General features: G+C 39.7%; 1 protein-coding gene across 2 annotated transcripts in view; it reads right to left on the bottom strand.

Moving 5' to 3' along the window:
* Nucleotides 1–1,488: 1,488 nt before the first annotated feature.
* The window catches only part of MED13L (mediator complex subunit 13L), a 204,298-nt gene continuing 185,137 nt past the window's right edge, over nt 1,489–20,649 (bottom strand). The window contains exons 23-31 of one of the 2 annotated variants that reach the window (XM_087768384.1): nt 19,841–20,029; nt 16,757–16,980; nt 16,157–16,299; nt 14,267–14,425; nt 13,071–13,247; nt 10,645–10,799; nt 7,182–7,343; nt 4,952–5,064; nt 1,489–3,686 (exon numbers count right to left, since the gene is read on the bottom strand). In XM_087768384.1, coding sequence (XP_087624510.1) covers nt 3,554–3,686; nt 4,952–5,064; nt 7,182–7,343; nt 10,645–10,799; nt 13,071–13,247; nt 14,267–14,425; nt 16,157–16,299; nt 16,757–16,980; nt 19,841–20,029 — 1,455 coding nt within the window. In that variant the 3' untranslated portion in view covers nt 1,489–3,553. Of the gene's footprint in view, nt 3,687–4,951; nt 5,065–7,181; nt 7,344–10,644; nt 10,800–11,192; nt 11,394–13,070; nt 13,248–14,266; nt 14,426–16,156; nt 16,300–16,756; nt 16,981–19,840; nt 20,030–20,649 lie in introns of those variants that run through there. The other variant, XM_087768385.1, reaches the window with a different exon arrangement.

The following is a 20,649-nucleotide window of genomic DNA, read 5'->3' on the forward strand; positions in this document are numbered from 1 at the left end:
AGCCCCTGGTCAAAGGCGGTATAACTCGATCAGGCTGCCCGAGGACATGTCCAGCTGAGTCTTCAGCTGGTCCGGGATGGAGATTCTACAGCTGCTCTGAGCAACCTGAAGCGGCAGATCCAGTTTCGTGTTCCTCTTTAACCTGGGGCTGGCTGCACTTCAGTTATCTGTAATCCTGCTGCAGCGGGGAGGAGGTTACAAGACTTTGCTATGCCATTGACATCTCCTATTAAAGAGTTCCCTGGTGCATGCAAAGAAATTTCATCTGTAGTTGATGAGGCTCTTGTGATTAGAGTTGCTAATGTAAAGCAACTGCTGCTCATGTGTCACCAGATTATCCCAGGTTGCTTCCACCCACCCCACGTGGCAGAATTTTAAATCTGTTCATCTTGGCATTTACATCAGCGGCACCGAATTTCCTCTCACAACAGACATGATTTTAAATAGAATGACTATTCTATTTTGCTTTGATTTCAATTTTAAAGAGAAGTACTGTTGCAGTGTGAACCTTTATACATTTTAATGAGCCTTAATACTCTGAAAGGGAGTCTGACAAATCTATGGCTTTATCAGCATGCAGCAAATCTGAAAGACAGGCAGGCACTGGGTTAATTCAGGTAAGGCAGCAGTCGCTGTCTCTAAAGTAAATAAATATTAAAGAGCCTTTAAATTAATTTCAGTTCCATTCATATCACACAGAATCTATACCTTGTAATGCCAGCCCTCCTTCACTAGGAATGCTAAAACTTAAGAGTTAAAGAAAATACTCATAAGAATAAAACTCCACCAACAGTTTCAGTAATTCAATAATTTATTCATCTAAAAAAGTGTGTAAAAGTATATAGCTCTCATCCACAAGGTATATATGAATGACATTTAAAATGGAGGTCTTTATTATTATTGTTTCTTTTTATCAAAGTCTTTTTTTAGTGTATTGTACCAGCGATATACTGTAGATTTAAAATGAACTTCACATTTTTTTTTTTGTTTTCTTTCAAATTGTCGGCTATATATAAAAGAAGCTCACTGCAAAATGCTCAGAGGAAAAAAAAAAAACCAAAAAACAAAAAGAAATTCAGAACTCCCCAGAAATGTACAGCTTTTACATTTAAAAAAGGTTCTGAAATATACATACAAGCATGCTGGACATTCCCCACCCCCTCCCTCTCCCTTTAGCTCAAACAACTGTAATAATAATTCTGATTTAGGCATGAATTTCCAAAGTTAGAAATAAAAAAAAAAATAAAATAACTTTCTTCACTCTGTAGGAAAGCCAGGGCTTGTACATTTCAGATTAATTCAGTAAAAAACTCACAAGTAAAATAATGCATATTTAAGGGAAATATTATACAGAACTTTTCACACTGAAGTACATAAGATTTTTCTTTAAAATCTATTGCCATTCATTTATTTTGCACAAAAACGTATAAATATGTCACCAGCTTCTCTTAACTTAAAAAAATTAAATAAAAGACACCAGATGAAAACTACTCCTTGCTGCCCTTTTTTTATTTTTACTTTTTGCTTAGAACCAGGTTTCTGGGGAAGAAACGCCCCTGGATAAAAACGGCCCATTTAAAAAGAACAAACAAAATAATAATCCAAAGTTCAGATGAATCCTGGGAACAAATAACCCCCAAATGGTAAAAGATTACAAATGTCTACTTTACATTTTTTCCTCCCCAAGTTAAATTTTTTTATACAAGTTTACAATCTTCATCTTTTTACGCTCTTCAAAAGGCCTTGAGAATTTTCTTTTCTGATTAAGAAAAAATAGTACTGCAATATTTTTAAAGTCAATTTTACACTGTACACATTAGATACAAATGGTTTGATATCAGATTTTTTTTTTTTTTTAACCTATACATTGCAAAGAGGATACCCACATGGGAGGTTTGGTGCAGAGAATGAAATAATCCATTTACAGGTTACTTCTCTGCCTTCACCTTCTCATTACACAAGCAATTCCTTTTTTTTTTTTTATTTTATATAATTTGTTTTAAATGTTACATTATCTCAAGAAAAATACTTTTTAAAATCATAGAATTTCATTTTTTTTAACCAGAACATGAAAGTCTTTTGGAAGAACTTTAAAATTTGTAGGTTTTTCTCCACAGATAGATAAGTAGGTCACACAGCCTGATCAAAGTGCCCGACCCCTCACATAAGGCAGTCCATGCCTGCTGCACAGTGCAACAACAAACATTAGAAAATGGAGTTTAAATATAAACCCCTTGAAGCCTGGAATGAAGGAGTCATAAAAATACTTCAATTAGCCATTAACCTTTAAAATGGCAATCATTTTACTAAACAAAGTAACTTTTCCACCACAGTGGTATAACTTCAAGTACTAATTTAATGATATAATTTTTAAAAATTATTTCTTTGAAATAATATTCCTATAGTCAGAAAAAATACACCAGATTTGTAACTGATTTAGTGTAAACAAAAACCATATTTTTGGATATGTACATGGACGAGTCTGCCCAGAATTAAAGGGCGACTTGGGTTTCAGTAAATAGTTTTCTAGCATCACTAAATTTACTGGAAATATATTTCAATCATAGCTCTACAATAGATTAATTTACCACTTTCCATTTGCCCTTACACTGGGCTTTAAAGTATTTTTCCTCCCTACCTCTCACTCACTCTTCTTCCATTAGGTAGTGTTATCCTTCATTAAACACTGGCCATTTCTTGCTTTAACCAGGCTAAATGCAGGTGAGAATTCCTTAAAATACAAGTATATCCTTACCAGAACACGCTTCCCTTCCCAGCTTGGACTTTGATTGTTATTAGCTTCACTTTTGATTTCTAGGTCAGAAGAGTGAGAGGTATGTAGATAAATAACCCTACAGTGGAACGGAGCTGGATTTTTAAGATATTCTACTGTTCCTGGTCCTTTATAATTTAATCCCTCCCCTCCCCAAACCTAAAAATAAATAAAGTATCTCCAGACCATTCATATCTACATGGACAGGTAACAAATGCATGCATTCATCCCAATCCACTCTGACAGGAACTCCAGGTAGACAGAAAACTCCAATATTTATACGAGACTACAACTGTGTGGTGGTTTGTTTTGTTTTTTTTCTCCTGCAAAGTCCCAGTTTACGATGATCAAGCAACAAAATAAGTTTTGGACAACCCAAACTGGTCACTACAAGGTATTTTTACTTGCAGGGCTGAAACTGCTCTTGGTTGCTTATCAGAGTTCCTAATGCAAAAAGATACTGTAGTCTTCCTTAAAAAAATAAAATATTAAAAAAAATAATCACACTGACCAGTAGTTACTGGGCAACCAAACTAACACTGGCTCGAGGTTACTGCGTTCACTGTTCTTGGATGTTCCCAGATTTCGGACTGAAGCTGCCAGAGATGTTAATGGGTAGTTTAGTTTTGAACACTGCAGAATTCACATGTGCTTTTGGAGGAACAGAAGCACAGCACAGGACTGGTCTGAAGAGAAGCAAAATTGTGATCTTTGCAGACTGTGGCACGTTTCTCAGGTTGAGGGGAGAATAAGCCAGAAGAACAAGTGCTTTTCTATCTATTAAAGTATATTCATGATGGCATTGTACAACTGAGTGAGCACCACAAAGTGGACAGGAAGGCAGGAGCTGCGATCCTGAGTGGCAGGGTTACACGTAAGCCAGGACAATGCATTGTACTGCTCCAAAACGAACCTGCAGAAGAGAAACAGAGAGAGAAATGAAACAGGAATTGTTTACTCCTTTCCTTCTTCTCTTTTCTAGAGGATTTACTTAAACTTATCTCCGGTTTCTCCTGGAGATACAATGGCATGAGGACTGCCTGGCTGTATTAACGCTGGTGGTGTTGGCAAAGTAGGAAGCTCACTGAAAAGGGGTGGCAGGCGGAAGCACTAATTTTTAGTTTTAATATGTTTGAACTTGAACTAAGCTATCTGAATGTAAGCCCTCCCCAAGACACAGTAGAGATTATGGAACTGTAGAGTAATTTAGGCTGGAAGGAACCTCTGGAGGTTTAGTCCACCACTGTATTCAAAGCCTTGAGTCTTGAACACCTCTAAGGATGGAGGTTCCACAGCCTCTCTGGGCAACCTGTGCCAGTACTTGATCACACTTTTTGTGTGACCCTGCATCTGATTAGAATTTCTCATGTTGTAACTTGTGTCTGTTGTATCTCATTCTTTCCCTGTGCATTGGATCATCCTTTTACTCAAAACGAAGGCAGTAGTACCTCCGGACAGCTGTGATAGCTCAGTCCTCTAAGAGGATGCAAATTCAGATCTTCTAGAATACTACAAGCACCACCAATTTTCTTAGATTATTCTTCAGGCTTCCTGCCGACACCCTCTGCTTGGTGACACGTACATGTTTGTTCACTGGTGTGTTCCACCCTGTATGCTGTCTCATAAAACAGATCTTCTTTCAGTCCCCAACAGGTGGGATGGAGGCAAACAGTCCTCTGGTTACCTTTGTACCATACGATACACAACCCTGTATTAATTCAGGAAGAAAGTCTCCTTTATATCCCAATTCCTAAGATACTGGTATCAGGAGAGTACTTTTATATCCGTCTATAAATCACTTTGGTTTGGTGAGTAAAGGTAATTATTGACACAGTCCAGATTAGACCACCAGCTAAACAGAACAGTCTTTGGGAGGCAAACCAAGGCGTCCACTTGGTAAGGCAGAGCCGTTTGTAAGGTTTCTTTACATAGTTTCCTACAGAAGTATGGAAGATGAGGAAGTAACCCTCAAAGCCCTGCTCTTTGGTGGTGGAGGTAGCAGCTGTAGCGAGAGTTGCCCACTGCTCTCAGACACACATGTAGGGCACAGCAGAGTTAGAGGCTGTTGATAAAGCTAAGAAATAATTTTGCCAGGTTGAAAAGAAAAGGTCCCTCTGAAATTTCAGAGCTCAGTCCCCTTCAGCTGAGGGAGGAAATGCAGAACCTAAAAGGCATTACCTCAAGACATCTGATGTAGTTTTAGAGTCAAGGGGGTGAGGAACTCGCTGAGAATTTCTGGCAGGTAGAAGCTCATCCGTCTGCGCTACAGAGATATGGTGATGTAATGAGGCCTGCGTAAAGGAAAAAGGCACAAATTAACTCTTCACACAGCAAGTACTTCTTAAAGATTCACAGTGAGGAAACACATTCTGAATTGTCTCAGGACAGCACGGAAAGCTGGCAAGTCCTTGTTGAACCCACCATGACCATGTGTATTTCCAAGTTCCATAATGATTACATTTTTGAATAAACCGACTTCTCTTTTTGACTGGAACCAGGGATCTTAAAAAAGAATGCTGAATTCTGTTCTTAATTTTAGTCAGGGAAGAAGTGATGAGGGGAAACACTTGGGATGTGTCAGTGGTTCTTTTGGTATTTCGGGAACAAACCATTCTGATTCTTCAAACTCTCCCAGCAGGAGACCCATCACAGGGGTGGGGTGGCCAACCAGAATGCTCAGCGCAGCTTTGTCCTCCTCTCTGCGCTTACGCTTTCTCAATCTGTCTCATCTTTCCTTCTGGAGTGAGGCTTGTGCGTTAGTTTATACAGGAGTAGGAAAGGGATTTCATACTGATCACGTGCCGGGGGTAGAGCAACCGTGTCAGCCTTTCAAGTGGGTAGCCTAATACACCACACAGCCTGCCGAGGCAAAACCTGTAATTTATACTCCTCCAATTATGGCAGGCACATTAGAGGTGAAATACTTTAGCTCAAAAATCCTTAATCCAAATCAGACAAAGATGACTCGAATCTGTACGCCTCACATGCCATACAAGTTTCCTAATTGCAGCGCTGTGCAGCATAAAGGAGACAGCACCACCTGCTCACTGAATGGTGAACAAGTTACTGCATGAATTCAGCCCCTTGCTTTTATTAAAAATTGTCCAAACCAAAACAGTATGTTCCAAGTCAAATTAAACATTTAATTCAGCCTAGATCTGAGAGAGCAATTGTGTTGGGCTGGGGGGTGGTGGTGTAGGGAAGGGTGGTGGCTCCTTCTCTCTAGTACAGATCTAGTATAAGCTTACGGAAGGAATTCATGAAGTTGCCTGGAGCTCTGCTGACTCTGTTTTTACTGCTGGAACTGAAACAGAGTCTTTGGATTACTCATTCACAAAAAAAAACGGTAGTTTTAAGTTTAGCATAAAACTTCATCTCTAGCTCCTGAAACATGGCAGTTCCTTTTTCATATTTTGAGATTGCCATTCTGTAGGTTTAAAGAAAAGCATGTACTTCAGGGAAATCGATCCGTGAAAAGCACAGAGTGTAAGGAATAAGGTTCGGTACTTTGCTGGTGGAGGTGCTATACTGAATACGGCGCCTGCCATGCTGACTGCAAGTCATTGTTAGCGTCAGTCCTAAAACTGCTTTTTTTTGCATGAGGGAAGAATTGAGAAATACTGAACACCTTTACTCTGATAACTGCCTGATAGACATGGACGAGGGAATTTAGTTGAGAGACTTGCAAAAATATTTAGTATTTATAAATTAAGCTGGGAACGGATAAAGTAAGTGGTACTATCTTCATTATTCTATACATTGTTTGCTCAAATAGTTACATGATGCTATTCAAGGCAGATTTTTCACCTTCCTTCCATGCTCATTAGTTCACATTTTTTTGATTCATTCAAATAAGAAGCTGCATGACACTCTGCAGGGGTCAGTGAATCTCGGGTAGTTGAACCAATCCTGCTGTATACATCTTGCAAGCACTTGCAATTCTGGAATGGAAGGTGTCAGGTTCTCTCTGACACTACAGACTCCACTGTGCAACTTTGACAACTAGAGAAATAGAACTGGATAGTAAATGCTCTATCTGGAGGTGCTACTTTCCTTTCTAACTTTTAATCTATGTGTCATAACTGGATTACGGCAGAATAGAAGGTATGTGCCTCCTGTCTTAGGCTGACTGAAAATGAAACCTGGGACACTTCTGTAATACCAAATACAGCTTTGATGATTCTGTATTTAGAAGCTGCCAAACTATTTCATTTTCAGGTAAGGGCTTTAGGAAGAGAGAATTAAGTTTTAATAGCCAGCTATCTTAAGTAAATTTAAGCTTCAGATTGCATTGCCGTTTCCAGTACTGTCACAGTTGGTAACATGCAAAGCCAACATTTTCAAAGAAAGTTCATAGGATATAAATACAATTCTTCTCCTTCCCCTGTGAAAGGACGCCCAGACAGACCTTCAGGAAGAGGGGACACTGGTTTTGTGCCTGAGGACAGGATGACCAGAACCACTGCGGAAGATTCTCAGCTTTGGCAGTTGACACGAAGTATCCAAGAGCAAGAGGTTGCTGCTTCAGTTCTTCAGGGGCTTCTCTGGAAAGGAGACGTTCTCCTTGGCTCTGAAAGAAGAGTTGAAAAGGCAGGCTTGTTGGTTTATGTCATTACATCCCACTCCAGTAGCATTGGTTTTGTTTACTAATTTCTCAGTCTTTAATCCAGTTTTGTCTTGTTATCAATGAGCTATCCTTTAGTCATTCGTGAATCTTAGTCAAAGTTACCCAATCCCTTCCTTTTTTTCCCCTGTAGTTGGGTTCTCCAGGCTTATGTTCCAGAGTCACTGTAGATTCCCAGCCAGCAATGTTGACCTCCTAAATTGACCCAAGTACCCCTGGAATTTGATGTTACAGAGTAACTTAGAGGTACTGGGCTCTGGCTGTCAATCTTGTGTGCATACAGAGAATAGACCAGTGTTGAATTTAAGTTTATAAAGCCTCATAGGCTTTTCCTGTACATATCAAAAAGAGCAGTTTGCACTGCAGATCTTCCTGACTTCAGCTAGCGGAAGGATGTGTTACGCACTCAAACATGGAAGAACAGAGAGTATCTGCATCTTTATAAGCTTGGTTGTGCCTGCTTTTTCGGTGAGTTACACTGATAGCTTAGAAAAAAATGCTACACTTGCTATTTCTTGCTACGGACACTTGGGCAGAAGACACTATGCTTTGTTTGCATTTGTACTACCAAGCAGAGGAGAAGAGTGGGGAAAAAGAAACAGCTGTCCTGCTTTTCCATTTATATCCATTATTCATTTATTTATATACTGTATTTTTGCAGTATTAGTTACTTATTAGTTCTTATATATGGACCAAAGAGTTATTTGGAGAGGAGAGAGTTAAACAACGAGAAACCAGCTGTAAAACTCATTTCATCAGACTTTGAGTCGCTGTCTGTTGGCATGTATGTTTGTGATTTTATTTCTGTAGAGTAAAACCTAGAGGAACCTTCCATACCCGAGGCTGTTGGATAGGAACACTTGGTGTGAGCTTGCTTACCTCATCCTGTTTGTGTGTATATACACGTCCTTATCTATCATGAACCACGTTACCAAACCTACAAGGGTCTCCTTGGGTATCGGAAAGGGCAACTGCCATCCATTCCATTAGAGAGTACATTCCTAGTTTAAATACGTTCGGGTTTTTTTGGAAACACCCTTCATCATTTTGCTTTTACTTTTATTTCATAGAGGAAAAACCCAAGAGATGCCTACAAACTATTTTAGCTTGCAGCTTCTCCCAGAACTGGGACAGCAGTTCATTTAATCCATAAACGTCTTTTAAGTCAACAGGTAAAAAAGAAAAAAAAAAAAAAAAAAAAGATTCCACTGCACAGAAACTGGCTTAATCACAAAGCCTTCACTGCTAGTCCTTCGAGCAGGTCTTTCTCCAACGGTAATATCTTGATCGGGAATCAAAGAAAGTTAAACACTCCATAAAGCTTGGAGAAGGCTGCAGCTCACCTGGCTGTGGGCACTCAGAAAGCCTAACAGCAAACCTTGAAACTGGCTGCTGAGCAATCAGGACTTACACTGCTAAACTGCAGCAATCAATTACAGGTTACATGGACGAAGGGTTGACCCTCCCCGACCCACAAGGTAATGATCACACGCTGTTGCTTTTTTAAAACCAAAAATTACACTTCAATTACTAGGCCCTTGTTAATGGTTAAACTGAATTACTATGACAGGTTCATCTAGAAGTGGCTTGTCCAGGTCTCTAAGCTCTCTGGTCATTAACCTTTCAGTGCTGTTCTTAAGCCACTTGGATGGAGTTCCATTGAGAATAAGTTTTGTAAACGCATTTCTAAAAGTGGTACAGAATAGAGATTGCTGGGTGAACTAAATAGGAGAGAGAAACAGTAATGAGTGATGAGTTGTGATTTATGGCTGGGGGGTTTAGTAACAGAATTTAAAACTTTTAATTTGCCCACATACCAGTTTGAAAAAGCCAAGCGACAGTAATGTGCAATTATTTAGCCTTTGAAAAGCGCATTGGAGTATTAACATAAGGTAAGGTGGCTGTGTACTGAGATCACAAAATACAGTATTAGCATTTCTGTGGCTGATGCAGAAGTAATTTTTCTCTCTCAGACTGCATTAAGCTAACCATTGAAGCATTTTGGCAGAGGGCGCAAGGAAAATACAGGCAGGACTTTTTCGTTCCAGGTGGTGAAACTAACACCATTTAGTCAGTCATTTTCAGGGAGTGAGAATTCTTTTCTTAAGATATCGTATTTACATTTAGAAAAAGACACCGCTTTGTTACAGAGGCTGAAGGAGCAGCATCATTCATGGGCAAATACCCTAGCTGTACGTATACCTCCTCTAAGTACCTGTTCTGTACTTACATACCAGATTTATAGTTCTCTTGATGAGACTGTTTAAAGCCACCAGTGATAGTCACAGATCCAGATCCAGTTACTTAAATTATTACAGATCACTAAACCAGAACTTTTAAATGCAGGGGGTTGTCTGTTTCTTTTATAAAAGTCAGCCTGTTTCTTTAGTAAAATACTGTATTATTTAGTAAAGAAGGAATATGCTATTCCTTCAAATGCACTATTTCTAGAATAAAACTTCTCCACAGGAAATTATGAAGCATCAAACTTCTACATACTTGTGATGGAAACCATTTTAAGAGTACAGCTAAGTCTCTTACACAGTTAAATGTATGAGTAAAAGAGTTCCATCAAACATGATCCAAATCATGCTAAAGCTGATTCAAAAAAGTACCTTGAATTACCAAAAATAATTTGCATTCTAAGTAATCACTGGTGTTGGAACCAACTTTATAAAAGCCACTTCAAACAAAAATAACTTACAAACACTATGTGCTCTGGGCTAATTTTTACTAAGGAAACAACATTTGCATAAACATCCAGCACCTGTGGAGTTTCTATGGGTACGGTTTTATTATTAGGAGAATGATCTCCCTTCTTGCCTGCCCTAGAAATTCATGTGCACAGAGCTGTCATAGCTTCCTGTCTCTCACATACTTGTCACTTTGTGCCAGGGACATGCCATAGGATTTTCCAGAAAAAAAAATGGATAAGTAGAGATTAAATTCATACAGAGTCATTAGATATGGCTCTGCCATACAAAAATAAAACTTCTCTCTCCTCCTTCTCTCTTCCTCTCATTTATCTTGTACACTAACAATTAACTTCAGAGATGTAAATAGTCAAGGCAGAGGCATCTTCTACCATAGTATTTAACCAGCACCTTCCATTTTAACGTTAATTTCTGCTTGCTGTTGACCTAATGATATTTGAGAATCTACAGGGAAAAAAGATTTTGTTGGAGGATTTGGGTCTTTTTTGTCTTTTATTTTAAGTAGCATATGCCCTAAAGTGCTACAGCCTTACCCTGCTATGCTGGAAGTGAGATCCCACTCCAATGCCAGAGGGTGATCCAGGGGAAGGAACTGGGGAGGAATTTGGTGACGAGTGAAGATTCCCTGTTATTAAAATTCTAATGTCATTGTCCATGTCATCTGGGAACGGGAGGTCGAACATGTCATCTGAAAAGGAAAAGAAAGAAAAAATAATTTCCAATGTGCTGTACTCATTTGTGGCAAGAAATTTTTGTAATTTATTACCATTCCCTTTAATTTATTATCATTCCTTTTTTTTTTTTTACATACTCTTGAGACAGATGAAAGCAGAGATAAACACTTTACTGTTCAATCCTTCTTAGTACCTTTGACTGCAACCACACAGACTTGAAAGGAAAAGTTGGCAGACATCTATTAAAATCATGACTTTTAACATTGGTCATAGAGTGAACAAAAGCCCTGTCATACCAGCTTAATAAAAATCCAAATTGAACTTTGTAACAGAAAAAATGACACCTCTCTGCAGTTGGTGACAGAAATCCATTAACAAAATACTTGAAATACATTAAACAAACCTACGCACGTTACTCTCAGCAGGTGCTGCTCTTCAGGCTTCTAGTGCTGCACACCAGCGCTTTGGCACGTTTGCTCAAAATGTTCTGGGAGCAGCCCTGGCAGCTCCGAGGAAACTGCTCACAGAACGACGGGGGCAGCAAGGCCTGCTCCACGCTCGCGCGCAACGTACTGCCACGATTATTTCAAATACTGCACCAGGGTTTCCTGCAATGCAGCTTTAATATTTTACTTTCATCTCAGAAATGAAATACAGTTCTATTATCGTAACTTGCTGTTTTAAATTGGTTTACTTTAATATAGTTTATTTTAATATGAAGGGCGTAAAGATACAGTGAAAATGTGTTTGCATTCTATGAGTACATTCCGTTACTCTGTCACTGGAAACACAGGTTACGATATGATGAGTAATTTACATGATGGAAAGCTAAGACATTATAAACACACAGCAAAAAATTACAAGCATCACAATATGGTTTATAGGGCTTTTGTCCTTATCCAGATTTCTCAGCAGGCATAGACGTTTAAACGATATAATGACATTTAAAGTACATTTTAGGGGACAGAAAGGGACAGTGGGACCTGTCTGAATTAACTGCATCACTGGGAATTGCAGCCAAATCTATAGTAAAACAGATGGAGCCCTAAACAAGAGCATGCGTTTCTACATATTCTAATAAATAATTTATCTTGAAAAAGAAGAATTTACTCCACATGAAAAAGGAAAAGAATGTGTGCATCTTGAACTAATTTCACCTGAAGTCCTAGTCTTGAAATAGGCAGGTGGTTGTTTTTCTTCATCTTCTGAAGAGAAATACTGGATTGCAAGAGCAATGAATTAACTTAGTTTATTAACTTCTGTCCTACAACCTCAGTAAACAAAACAGAACTAATGTCATGCTCTGCTTAGCCTCCAAAGCATAAATGAGATGGCTAATAGCATAGGAAGCAGTTTAATCATTAAGTAGAACAGAGTTAAGAAAATTAAATTTAACACCATTTTGGAAAACGCCAGTTCTTGTACCTGATTCTAATTAGCATCCTAAGCACTAAAGGGCAGGTTAATGCAGGTTAAATATTTGTCAGCACAGCATTCAGTCAGGATTCTGGGGCCTTGAAAGGACAGCTGCTTAAGTATTAAGAGGGGTAACTTCCCTTCTGTGAGGCCCACTGAAATTCCAGGAGGAAGAGATCAAAGCAGACCCTTTCATTGAAAATAGTGGGCCTTTCTGCCTCTCTATCCTGTAACTTCCCTCTTCATAAAATACTTGTATTGTAAATGCTTGTAGTTACTCTTGGTTTAAATTATTTTACAATCATTTTTAAGGATTTATGGCAAAACAGTTAGGAAAATACTTATTAGATATAAAGTATTAACCAGAGTCTTGCTACACAAACTATAGGGTTAAATATGCTTGAAAAAGCACACTGCCAACATAAAGAATTCTCAGGTTGGTCTTTTTTTGCGTACTGTACAGGAAGATTAAAATTCCAAACCAAGTACCTCCTTCCTCAAAAGCTTCGTACGCAACAGGGCATGAAGCAAACCGCTGCTATAAACAGTTGGCCTGATCAAGTCACAACAAGAAGAATAAGCGTTTCGTAGTCTGTGCCATTTCGCATATTGGTTGGTCACTATCACTTTTGGAATAAATCAGTATGATTATCTGAAAACAGACTCCAGATAAACATAGTATATTATCCTCTAACGATGAAGTACGGTGGTGTTCTCTTTAAATTAAATTAGGCTGGCAGGGGGTCCGTGGGAGAACATTGGCCCACTCAGTTTTTATTCGTCACGGGTGCAGCTCTGCTGATGTTGTGAATGGGCCACTGAGCCGTCGCAAGGATTTCCCCTCTCACACTAGACACGTGCGTACTCACCGTTAGTAGGGCTGAATCCATCCTCGTTGGGGTAATTTGCTGGTGCTACCTGGATAGTAGCAGAGGTTGGGAAAACCAGGATGTGTGTACAGGAGGCATCCTGAGGGGTGTTCAGCTGAGATGACTGCAGATTCAGCGCAGTGCTCCGGCCAAACACTGATCCCATAGTGACAGCATCTTCCAGAACAGAAGCAACAGCAGAGACGTTAATTTGCATCATCTTCAAAACATATGTTCTGTGTTCAATTAATTTCTAACTGGGTTTGCAAGCTCATACAAGTGTTTAAAGGTTCTTATCTTAAAAAGAATAAATTACTAGAAGAGCTTGAAATTAAGATCACAAGTTGTAGATAAGGTTTAGCTATGTGAATTGCCATACAATGCCCACCTTTCCTTTCATTCTGCTGCCCCTTAATCAAAGATTTACTTGTTAAATGAACATGTTAAATTTATTTTTGACACACACAGCTGTATAATTATGCAGTATACCCCACTTTGGTTGACATGAAAAAAGCACAACTTGCCATCTATTTTCTCGTGTTACAAAAACTCTGCTTTGAAAATTATTCAGCTTGACGAGTAATTGTCAAGCTCGTTTAATTCTGTGCCATGTACTAATCTTGTATTTCTAAACTAAAAAACCAGAGTAGTTGGTAAGGATACGTCACCACGTACATTAGAAAGTACATGCTGATGTAATACAGCAAATAAGTAAAGGGCACCTCAAAATTGAATTTTATTTCAACTTAACTCTGTGGACTGCTGCTTATAATAGAACTCCCTAAATAACTGAAGCAGATGAAAAGGCAAGCAGGTTTACCCTTACTCCCATTTACAAAGACTCCTACTCTCTCACTCCGTCAACTCTTAGAGTGTCTGCAGCCCTCCGTGCACGAGGGCATCTACAACATCACCGTCCAGCTGATGAGAACTGACCTACCTGAACACACGGCCTCCCCAAGGCAAAGGGCAGCCGTCTGACAGTGGCATACAGCAATCTCGCCCCCTAGGGCCTACAGTCCCATCTCTTCAGGGTATTTTGGGGAATTCTGTGGCTCAACCTATTTTCTACCACATTTAGATGTGCTAGTTTTCTTGTTGGACTCGAAAGTCTCCCCAAATCAATGTGCTTATGTGATAAGTATGATAAAAGAAGAAGAGTTGCATTAGCATTTAAATAGTTGGATAAAATTTACCCGGCATCACAACAAATGACCCCTGTGGCTCCATGGCAACTAAGCAGGCACTGAGGATAGAAGGAGAGTCCGCTGATGAGATGCCACACATGCGGCACACCTCCTTTAGTTGTTTGCTGATTGTCTGCAGGGAACATTCCCCAAGGAGGATACTCCAGTCTGAAATGAATAAGCATTATGATAGAACAGAAAGGAGCTCTGAAATAGCCAGCACTTGCTCAAAAATAGCAAAATATTCATAACACTTTGCATTTCTTTAACACTGTGCTACTCTGGACTGCCTCCCCGTGTAAACAAGGTGTATGGCTCCGCAGGCTGAGGGTTCAAGCTGTTACTGCAGCGTATTTTATTCTGTGGTAGTATGTTGGTTTTCCTACGCGCTAACTGCATTCCTCTGACAACTGACTGAAGATGATGTCTTGCCTTAAGGAGGAGTCTTTCATTCTACCTGTAAGGTAGAGGGGGTACTTATCTGATGTGAAACAAGGCAACATATAAGGATTCTTTTTTTAAGATTTTTTAATGTTTTTTATTTACATACAAATCTTTTCCTGAACTGCACTGATTCGTTTTTCAAAAAGGACGTCTGTTTTCATCTAACGTGCTGCATAATTGAAATACTTGAAACATAAGCCAAGACATATGAATTCACACACTCAACATCAGAGAAATTTTGTTAAACTTTGTTATGAATAAAATACACTAAATAAAGCAAATTTCAGTGGACGTGCAGATATACATTCAAGAAACTACTTTTAGCCATTTAAGTGACATTATGTGTCCAAACAGAGGAAGGCTGACTAAATTCTTAATCTGTTTTCCTGCCTTCGTTCCATTTATCTCCTGTGTGATTCCCCTACTGGGGCAGGCAACAGCTCTTCTTCCCTGCATGTACTATATGGGAGAAGGCATTTAATTACTGCTTCCCCCCCCCGAGTATTTCTTTGTGCTTTCAGACTGAATTGTTATTTATTGCGCACTGTTTTTTGTTTTTCAATTTTTTCCCATCGCATGAAATACAGAATGTCTTACAAGAAGCTAACCAGAGGAATTCACATCTCCTTCAGTTATTAATGTAAAAGGACAAACACTCATGAAATATCTTTATCCTTCTGTCTAATTTATCTTCATTTTCCAACTCAGGAGATGGGAGAAGACTGAGAGCTCCCTCTCAGAATCCCATTTTCTTCCAATCAGTTACTAAACAAAACCTGAGCAGTGCCCACAGCCATTAGAAATGGCAGATGATGAAGGCATGTATTTAAATTCGTGAGAGGAATCAGTGTTGAAGTGAAGCAAGGCAGTCCCTGCCCATGTTGGATTAGGGCACCTATACCTAAAGCACTCCAGAGCTCCCGTAAGTTCCCACAGAGCTGCTAGGAATGCTCCATCTTGGGAGCTCTCTGCAGGCTGCAGAGGGTACCTTATTGCTGGTTAACACTGATCATCAGTTAGTTTTGTATACCACAGAAAAAATGCATTTTTTTTTGTTCAGTACCTTTTTTTACAAGAATATTTTGGTTTGTTTAGTTTAAGTTTAGGAATCAGAATTGAACCCTGTTTCTATTTCTGGGACAGGATAACTATTGTTCAGATCTTTTTCTAACACGTGATGAAACCCATGACTTCCACTTGGAAATACACTGTGCAAATACTAGTTAATCTACACAACATCTACAAGACACGAGGGAGCCATGTCAAACCCAGCGTGCAAACAAGCAAATTGTTTATGCAAACCAATCAAAAAATGCAGTGCCAGCGTAGGATTATCACTCTCGGGTTTCTGGTTTTAAAGGTTCGTGATCAATTCTGTAAGTCATTCTGCCCTGCACACTAAGGCCGTGCCTTCACTCCAAAGCCCCAGGCAGTGACAGCACCGACATCTCATACCTTTTAACTCCCCGTGGCCTAGGCGGCCGAGCCGCCCGATGACAACTCTCCAAGGCAGTGATGTCATCTGTACAATACCAATGCACCATTCCCATAGCTTCTGCAGACCAATTTTACGTGCAGACAACTTGCTCCTCCTTGACCTGGAGGTTAAAGAAGAAAAAAAAAAAAAAGTAAGAAGAGAATCAAGGATGATATTCAGATTTCTTGTCTATGTAATTATTTCACTGCTTACCCTCTATAGGAGTTCTTGCACTGTGGAGTGCCTGACTTACCTTTTACTAACAACATGCAGAGAAAGTATGTGTCTGCTTTCAGTACTATTACTGCAGTGACATGTGAGAGGTGTCAATATGCTGAGCAACGTACCGGTTGTTCTTGAAGGCAAGATTCGTAGGTAGCATTTGTAAAACAAGTGTAACACAGTAACTTTTCTCCTCTGCAGTTCATAGGTTATAAAAGTGCCAATGGAAATCACTGTAGCATTATCATAATCCCATTAGCAGGAAATATGATTAGAAGGGATGTGCAAGAAACTAGTGAGAGTGAGGGATGCCAACCATAGACCTAGATACAATGTAAAAAACCAAAGGTTTTTACCTGTTTGGTAAATCAATATTAACTATGCAGGTTTCCAGCAGTTCACCATGAAGGTCAGTGCAGGATGCCAGAAGCCAACGCTGATCGTGAGACAAACAATATCCAACAAAAAGCACGTTGTATTTCTGACTGGCCTCTCCAAATGTTTCTCCCAGCTCTGTCTGTTTGTCTTTGATGGGTGCCAATATGAAGGGAGGAGAGTACAGCTGGATTGGGCTGGGCCTCTGCAATAAAGTCAACGCAATCATCAGCAGATATATCAAAAGCTATTTAATGCAAGAAACACATAAACACAGATTGGCCGTGAGTACAGAAAAATGCGAGTTTAAAACAATAAACAGACTGAAAATTCGAGGCATTCATAGTCAAGAGAGATATTGGGAAAAGGGTGGTTATGGACAATTCATTTCTGCTAGTTAAGACTGACACACTTCAAACCTTATCTAAAGATTTCTTTTTATATACAGGGAAACTTAGGTATGAAAACAGTCTTTGGACAGGGTGATGATACCAATCTCTGAAGCAGTCAGGAGTTTAAACCTGTTATTCTGTATATCCTTTTGCTAAAATTGATGGCATCTGCTCACCTCCGTCTATTCACATTCTACCTGCAGAACAATGGACAGCACGATCTGATGTGAGGTACCCAGGACTCGGGCAGAGCTCAGACTTCACGTACAATTTTCTATCTAGGCACGAGGTATAACATACTTCCATGAACATCAGGCACGATGTCGGAAGTTCTTTTAAGTCTTATAGCTCACAGTTTAATTTCAGAAACACTTTGGTTTTCAAATCAGAACGGAACATCGGTTGGACTCGATGATGTTAGGAGTCTTTTCCAACATGAATGATTCTTTGACTCTATAATTCATCAGATCTGCTGTACGTGTGACAGTGCTTCTCTTTAAGAAACAAGCTACTCCTTACCCCTCGGAAAACCAACCTGTAAAAGCTTATAAGAAATCAAGGCCATTCAGCACCATTTAACGATAAGTGGAAGCAAATTACTATTGTAAATAATACACGTGCAGTCCTCCTGCAGAGCCTGACAGTAATGTTATTAAATCCATCTGTTACTTAAAAATAATAATAAAAAAATTATCTCGTCCAATCCTCCTGCTCAAAGCACGGTCAGTTAGAGCAGGCTGCGCGGGACTCTCCACATCCCCATCACTGGACATACAGGTATTGGATGCCATCTCCAGTGATGGAGATGTTCACCCTGCCTGGGCAACTAGTTCCAGTGTTCAGTCACCCCTACAGAAAAAAAAAGTTTTCTGTGTTTTCTCATTTAAACAGAATTTCTTGTATTTCTGTTTGTGCCCACTGCCTCCGTCCCACCACTGGATACCACCGAGAAGAGCCTGGCTCCATCTTCTCTACTCCCTCCCATCAGGTATTTATGCACATTTATCAGAGCCCTGCTGGCTAGACAACTGCAGCTCTCTCGGCGTCTCCTCAGTTGTCAGGTGCTCCCGTCCCTTCATCAACTTTGTGGCCCTTTGCTGGATTTGCCGGATCTGGTACGTCTGTGTCTCTTGTACCGAGGAGCCCGGAACCAGCCACGGTACGTTCCAGGTGAAGCCTCACCAGTGCCGAGGAGAAGAAAACAGTCACCTCCCTTGCTCTGCTGTCAGCACCCTTCCTAACGCAGCCCTGCCTGCTGTTGGCTTTCCTTGCTGGCTCGCGTTCATCTTGTCCAACAGGACCTCCAGGCCTTCTGCAAAGCTGCCTTCCAGATGGTCGGTCCCAAACCCGTCTTTGCTTTATAACTCCTCTCTGAAGAAAAAACATTATGGGCCTGACCAGACACGCTCAATAATTTAGAAATGGTCAGGGTATTTTCTTAATTTTTCAGGCAAAGTTTGGAAGTCTGCAGTGCAGACTGAGAGCAAACTAATGTAACATGGAAAAAGCAGACGCCTGATTAATTAAGTATGCTAAATGCAAGCTGCTCATGAAAACGTTTGCCCCTTTTTTGGTGTCTTTTGTATCTTCAGGAAATTAAACATGAAATGCGAAGTGCAAGTTAATCAGCTTAGAGGAAAAGTAAGTTACGGTGTTTTCTTAGAGACGTTAAGGGGTATCGTGTTTCTGCTTAGGCCACTTTCTAGAAGTATACCACCCTGGCAACAGTGCAGGAACGTTAATTAAAGGGAGGGAGACGCTTGCAGGGGTCTTGCAAGTTTATTGCTCTTCCCCTTACACCTAAATAGCTTGAAGTACGACTGTTGTAACTTGCTACAAAATCCATCCTGCCGAAGAGATACCTTTCTGAGGGAAGCATGAGGAGAGAATGTGAAGAGGAGACGCCTGGGGTGATACTGCTTTTAGAAATCTTCAGTGAGAGCTTATGGTTTTACCCAAGTAATGAAATGTGCTGATAGGTTGGTTTTATGGTGATTTTGAAACTAGGTTTTTAAACCCTAACAAGCATGTCTTGATCCCAAGGTAAGTGTTTAAGTGTTTCGTTGGTCCATTAAACCTAAATAAAACAGTCATTGTTATCTTTCAAAGAATGAAAAACATTCATGGAAAGTAGGATGGATTATTCTTCTTTTGAAATCCCTGAAATTCCAGAAACAGGGCTTGAATATTTACAGTTTACAAAACAGATGAAAGATAAGCCCCCTGAAATAGGGGGATTTCTCCATTACCTCAGGGAACGAATATAGTATCTGTAATTAGGCACAGGAACTTATTTCATATATATGTATATATATATGTATATAAATAAAGGTTGGACATAAACACTTTCTTGCAGGAGTACCATAGACTAAAACTACAAAACGTCTCAGAATCCCAAGTAACAGCATACATTTTCTCTTCTTTCACACTAAACTTTAACCTTTTACTTTATGACTCAAAACCAGAAGCTTAAAATGTTTTGAAAGCAAGTAGTCTGACATTTTTCTTCCTATTTTCTGTTTAGTATTAGCTTACCTTTTCCCTTTATATTGTCACTGTCTTCTATACCTTGAAAAAATACTCCTAAAAGTATTTTCTCTACTCTTTTTTTGCTACTTGAGAAGCGGGTGCAGTTCATTAGCGGGCTTTCATTTTCTTGACACCAATACTAACCTCAGGGTTTTTGAGGGTCATCTCAATGCTGGCAGCTGGCCCAAAGCCTGTGAGAGACTTGATGTGAATCTGGGTGGGCAGTGGCCTCCTGCATTGGCAGTACACTGAAAATGCCAAAGACTTCAAGTGCTGAATGTAGAAAACCTGTTCATCCTTCATTGTCTGCAGCATGTACTGGCAAGGCACAATCTGTGTAATGCGTATAAACAACAAAACACGATTGAAAGTCTTCAAAGAGCTGTTCGTTAATATCAAACCAGGTTCACACATTCATTAGTCGTTTAACAACCATGACACTTTGTATGTGGTATTCACATATCTGCATTACAGCATCTCTTCCCATCAGGGCTACTGCCCTTTTGCAGGAACGGCTGCGACATTCAGCAACGATATTCCCTGACACAAACCTGCTGTTTCCATTCTAAGGATATATTTGAGGTTGCAAAATCTCTCAGAAAGCTAAGACTCCTACTGTCCAATATAATGGAAGAGTCTTCTTATAGGGCAACAATAACTGAGTACTACTATAATACGGCTATAACAGCTGACAAACACAGCTTACTAGAAACTCTAAAGGAATTTTGCTTTCTGTGATATAAACATCATTAAATGAGAAACCCAATCAACTACGCCGACAGAACTGATTATTTTCCCCAGTCAAGTCTTAGTTTTCTGAAGTCCACTTTCTCATTCATACTGCAGTTTGGGAAGGGCACGTAATTAATTACATGTCAAACATTTATCAAAGTGTCCTGGTTTCAGCTGGGATAGAGTTGATTTTTCTTCCTAGTAGCTGCGATAGTGCTGTG

Source organism: Nipponia nippon, unplaced genomic scaffold (assembly GCF_047370975.1).
Source record: "Nipponia nippon isolate SJK-2023a ecotype South Korea unplaced genomic scaffold, ASM4737097v1 scaffold_30, whole genome shotgun sequence".
Classification (NCBI taxonomy): domain Eukaryota; kingdom Metazoa; phylum Chordata; class Aves; order Pelecaniformes; family Threskiornithidae; genus Nipponia; species Nipponia nippon.